General features: G+C 37.4%; 1 protein-coding gene across 1 annotated transcript; it reads left to right on the top strand.

Moving 5' to 3' along the window:
- The first annotated feature begins 3,726 nt into the window (after positions 1–3,726).
- On the top strand, positions 3,727–5,549 carry LOC143607624 (bet1-like SNARE 1-2). Its single transcript, XM_077083000.1, has 6 exons — positions 3,727–3,848; positions 4,275–4,422; positions 4,980–5,036; positions 5,107–5,166; positions 5,240–5,325; positions 5,410–5,549. The coding sequence occupies exons 1-6, from the start codon at positions 3,835–3,837 to the stop codon at positions 5,432–5,434; spliced, it is 390 nt and encodes a 129-aa protein (XP_076939115.1). The 5' UTR covers positions 3,727–3,834; the 3' UTR covers positions 5,435–5,549.
- The last annotated feature ends 200 nt before the right edge of the window (positions 5,550–5,749 follow it).

The raw sequence follows: 5,749 nt of genomic DNA on the forward strand, positions 1-5,749 counted from the left end.
TTGGTCAGAACGGTCCAGATCTGATGTAACAGTGTTATTTGGCTCGTTTTGGGGCAACTCTGTTCATCTGATTATTTCTAGATCTGAAAAGGTTGATTATGATATGAAGATAGGTTTCTTTGATTTCGAGATGACTTGGATGGTGCTACAATGATTTATTTCAGATGCCGAAACTTGTTTTTGGATTTGAAAAATTAGGGTTTTTGTGTGCTCGTGCTGCACAAACAGTAGATGTTTGTTGAAAAATATTGCCAATGGTACAAACTGATAAGGAGAATGTACAAGTCAAGAATGAACAGGTACTAAAGGCAATTTCATCATTGTTTGTTGCAGCAGATGCAAAGTGAATATTCGAGCAGGTTTTGCAAGGGCAAATCAGTGACTGATGACGCAGAAATGAAGTTTTGATGTCTCGAGCACGCTATGAACAAATAAGATTGGACTCGAGTATGGAAAATGACTAAGTGTTGCTTCGAGCACAGGAGGTGTTTTGCCCAAGCACATCTTTGTTTGGCTCAAGAACAGGTTATTTCGAGCACATCTTATATCGAGCACATCAAATTCGAGCACACTTTGTGAAACCCAGAGCATGTCCTTTGTCTTCTCAAGAAAACTATCTTCTTTAAGTCTCGAGCACACTTTGTTATTTATTCAAGCAGACTCTTTTTCGAGCATACTTTGTTTTGTCATGAACAATTATGCCTGTGAAGAGAAAACTCAAGTTTGTGTCGAGCACACCCTTGCACCCGAGCATACTTTTGCTCCCGAGCATGTTTGGTGGAAAATGAAAAAGCACTAAGTAATCCGAGCACACTTTTGCTTCCGAGCACACTTTGTGCTAATTGAAAATTGAAAAATCACAAGTGTTTTGCTTTCCGGGTACACTTTTGCTAGGAAAGTGCTTCTGAGTACACTTTGTGCTAGGAAAGTGCTTCCGGGTACGCTTTGTGCTTGGAAAGTGCTCCCAAGCAGACTTTGTGCTAGGAAAGTGTTCCCAAGCACATTGTGTGCTAGGAAACAGAGTTCGTGAAATATTTCAAAGTTTTGAAGAAACTTTTGAGATTTTTGGTGCCGTTGACCGTTTGACCAAGCTGTTCTATACGGAAGATATATACCAGGGGTATTTTGGTAATTTTTCTCCAATCATCAACATGCTTATGGAATTCAAACCTCATACAATTTCATGACTTCATCAAAAGCTGTACAAGAACAAGTGTTGACATAGCTTAAGGATTTAATCACTTTTAGTGTCAACCAACTTTTGAATATATTTATCTGAGATTTTTACAATCTTGATGAGAATGATCAAGATTGTTTCACCCACACTTGATTTGAAGACACATTCATTAAAGACAATTGCAACGAAATTGGGGGAGTAAAAATCTTTGAATTTCATTGCAAATGGCATGCTTCAAATCAAGTAAAAGACTCAAGTTAAGGATTGAAGATTATTTGATGATCACATTGAGTTTATTTCTTTTTGTGATGACCTTGTTACCTGAAGTTGATCTTTGAAGTTCAAAGCCTCGTTCATATGCCCATATAACTATATCCAAAAGTGATATAAGCGTGATGATTCGAAATGAAAAATGGGAGAAGCTTAATGTGAGGGGGAGAATTTCAACGAAAGACAACGAGTTATTAGGTGATCATGGAAGAAATTCGATGGCATCGGTCTAAGGGGGAGATTGTTGGGACTTATATTTTAGACAGACGCATCGAAATTATATGTGGGTGAAAAATATATTATTTGGTCTCAACCAAGGGTGGATGGCTTGAAGACCAAGTCATGCTGACTAGTATAAATAGATATTTTTATTCATTTGTCTAGTATGAGTGACTGTATTGTGTGTGTGTGAGATTTAGGATTTTATCCCTTTGAGAGAGTCTCCGCCTCCAGGATGAGCTCTCCTGGTGGCGGCTGATATTTCTTAATCGATTGTATGTATGAATGTATATATGAGTGTTTCATCTTAATGAGAATCATTCGGCTAATATTTCATACTACCATTTCTATCTTTTGTGTTTTGATTACAATTGTTCATCCTACTTTATTGTTGATTGTTAATCAAATCAGGCTCTCTCCCAATACACCTCACCCGTCCAGATATCATTCAAGAGTGAATACGAGTGAGATTCGATCCTAACCCTAGATCTGAGCTCCACACCGTTGTTTAATACCGACTATTCACGCTTCCGCAACGGGGCTCGGGACTTCACATGATCGCTGGGATCTGTCATTCCATTATATGTTCCAACAGATATTGCAATCTTTGCATTTATTGGAAATGGAGCTGTCGCGATGCTTGAAATAAACTTTGACTTTTCTGCAAAAGATTCTGGACGATATGGTTTAGAAAAATCATGCTCGGCATTACTGTAATACTCCGCCTGACGGACAACTGGTCGCAGGTAACTAGCCCCTCCATATGATGGGAGTCGGCTATCCCCGCTGTAATAACTGCCCTCAGGACGGTACATTGAATCGTGTCCATCCAGTTCGTCCTCATAAGATGGTACCCGCATATCTATGCGAGGGCGAGGACGCAACCTCCGGATCTCGCCTAAATTTTGCTCCATTGGCTGACTGTACTGAATGTGACTTCCCCTTATGGGAGGAGAAACAGATCTCCTGGGAGAATCATCATACGTTAGGGTACGAGCGTGAAAACGCTCGTTTCGCACCCTACGTTCATACTCAGCTTTCAAATTATCTTGTTGAATACGAAGCCATTCGTCCGGAGACAAAAGTCCTTCGGATCTGGAGCTATGATGACGGGCTCTCCTTGGATTAGAATCGCCAGAATCTTTTTCCAAGCCTAACTCTGAGTGAGTTCGGTGGGTGTCCCTCATAATTCGTTCCAGATCTCCCAGATTGGAACCCCCTGGGGCTGTAACATGTCCCAGGTCAGTAGGGGTGGGACCAGTTGGTGTGACGACATTTCCCGTGTCTACCGGAGTAGCACCTACTAGTGGAGAGAAATGTCCCCGAGCCATTGAACCACCTAGGGTAAAACCTCCAGGGTTCACGGCATCGGTTCGTGCAAAAGGTGTCGTGATTCGAGCGAAAACAGATGTTGCTCCTTCACGTGTTTCAGGATTGATATCACTTGGAGACTGCATCTGGTTCCCCGTCGACCCTTTAGGTAACTGATTCATATCGTAGAACGAACGGAAAAACTTTCTTATTGTTCTAACAAAAACACGGATGGCTCCAATGAAGAAACACGGATCTACTCCCCTTAACGGGTCTTAGATCCAATGGGTCTACAGAGTATGATACGGTTAACTGCTGATATGATATGAACTCAATTCCCAAAGTCCAGTGACGTGAACCTGCAAAACAAACACCGTGAGCTCGTTACGGGAATGACAAGAGGGGGGGTCTTCCCGTAACCACCCTCCGGCGTGAGAATAAGTACAATTCTGATGAAGATAATACACTTAAGTAAATAGTGAGAGTACAGTGGGAGTGAATGAATACCTTATGAAGATTGAGAAAGTATTTATAGCCGAAGGGTGTGGGAAGGTGATTGGGCCCAGCTGTCCCTTGGTCATTTTTTACGATTAATAAAGATAAACTTGAATGTATATATTGAAATAGGTTAAATGATAAACAACGTAAAAAAGAAAAATAAGAAATCTAAAACACCCCTTAATAGTTAATACTTGGAAGGAGGGGTGATTCAAAGAGCACAAAGTTAAAAGACGTGGGAGAAAAGCCTAAAAAAAACCCCTAAAATTGGTTTGGGTTGAAATCTGGTAGATCTAAACCCATCGTTGCTCTTGCTGCTGCCATTTGATGTGAACGAAATCTGATCATCTGAACCTGACATGAGCTATCGAAGGTTTAATCTCCAAACCTAATTATGTACATTTCATCTTTCTTTTTCCGCTCTTTCTTGGTTGTTTAATGGTTTGGATCGATCGATCTATCTATCTGATCGGATATGTATTTGTTTTAATTTCACACAAATTAATTAAAATATACATACATACATACATACATACAACTAATTAAAAACTCATCTAATAATCCAAGCTCTACTTTCATATAACTCTCTCTGTCTTTGCTAGTTGCTATTGCTATTCGTCTGATTCTGGTTAAATAGTAACATCCTTAACGCACCTTGATTTGTTATGATAATAGCAAACTGTGATCAGGAGGTTTTCTGTTTTATGATGCAGGAACATTATTATTATTATTATTATTATTATTGTCTCAACTCATGAATGATTTTAGTGTAAATTCTTGCTCATGGTTTTTATTGTAGGGACAACCGTGCGTCTAGAACCGCTCTGTTTGATAACCTTGAGGAGGGCGGTCTCACGGCCTCCTCCTCATATTCTCACGATATAGACGACCAACAAAATGACAAATCTTTAAATACCTTGCAGGACAGAGTTGTCTTTCTCAAAAGAGTGAGTTCTTTTCATTTTACCTTTACTGCTATATGCAACTTAATCATATTATTACTTATGCTGTTTAACCTGGTGATTAGGCCTTGCATTTTGTCTTTTATCAATGGATGCTTTTGTTTTAATTAAAAACTAAAATGGTACAATCTGTTAAGTTTTCCTTTCAAAAAAAATAATAAAAAATGGCACAATCTGTTGGTTAATATTAACTATATATGCATTAGAAGTGGCCCAAAACCGAATCTGCATAATTGTTTCACTAAACACCAATGATCCTGAACATGGCTTGCTCTTCGATATAAATAAAAACTAAATGAGCTGGAAACAATTTATGTGATTGGTACCAATTCTTTATTACCTGTACAGTTTACTTACTACTTTGCGAATCAAGTTTATGCGATTGTATGTTACAGTCTTAGGTTCTGTGTGTGATAATTTTTCTTAATATTTATTTGTTTTGAGTAGTTTTAAGAACAATTATGATAAATTTATACAAAAAACGGTTTTTTGCACTGTTTTATGTAATAATTCTGAGACCAAGTGATTGATGAATTTGGCAGTTGACTGGTGACATACATGAGGAGGTGCAGAGTCATAACCGTATGCTGGACCGAATGGTACACACATACATACTTGCTTTTTATATACTAGCCGGTTTTTTATTTTCATTTTTATTTTCTTGAACAGGGTAACGGGATGGATTCGGCGAGGGGGATTATGTCAGGAACTATGGATAGGATGAAGATGGTAAAATTTGAGATTGTTGACTAATTAATTACTTAGCATGTAATTATTAATGATTTTTTTTAAAAAAATTCAGGTGTTTGAAACAAAATCGAGTCGCAGAACATGTAAACTTGTGATGTATTTGATCCTGTCATTCTTCATCATATACTACTTGTTCAGGTAACAATTTATTTTAATGCATATTTTTTTCGAAGTTTTTTTTATAAAATCTGCAAGTGATAATTCCACCTTTATTTCTTACAGGTTCCTTTTACCAGCAGTGGTATGATTTTTAATTAGCAAAACCTAGTGATCAACAAAGAGAGATAAGTGTTTATTATGTTTGATGTTCACCTTTTGAATGCTAAAACTGCTGTTACTTGTCTTTACCAATATATATATATATATATCATTAAGGTTATACAAATTTGGATAAATTCCATTTTTTTTTATTTATAAACTTTCTTTCATTATAATAATAGCAATAACTTAATACTACTTATTGTTTTATTATTTTGCACGTTTATAGCCATTTGTTCTGTTAAAAAAACACAAAATTTTGGTGATTTTGTGCTGACTCAATAAAATAAATCAGTTATAAAAG

The sequence above is a fragment of the Bidens hawaiensis genome, unplaced genomic scaffold (assembly GCF_021521415.1).
Source record: "Bidens hawaiensis isolate Kalapana, Puna unplaced genomic scaffold, B.hawaiensis_p1.1 tig00084241_1, whole genome shotgun sequence".
Classification (NCBI taxonomy): Eukaryota; Viridiplantae; Streptophyta; class Magnoliopsida; order Asterales; family Asteraceae; genus Bidens; species Bidens hawaiensis.

Excerpts from the sequence above, each read along its gene's own strand:
- LOC143607624 (XM_077083000.1), top strand. Across the intron at positions 5,037-5,106 it reads ACCGTATGCTGGACCGAATG|GGTAACGGGATGGATTCGGC; the intron begins GTACACACATAC and ends TTTCTTGAACAG. Across the intron at positions 5,326-5,409 it reads ATCATATACTACTTGTTCAG|GTTCCTTTTACCAGCAGTGG; the intron begins GTAACAATTTAT and ends TATTTCTTACAG.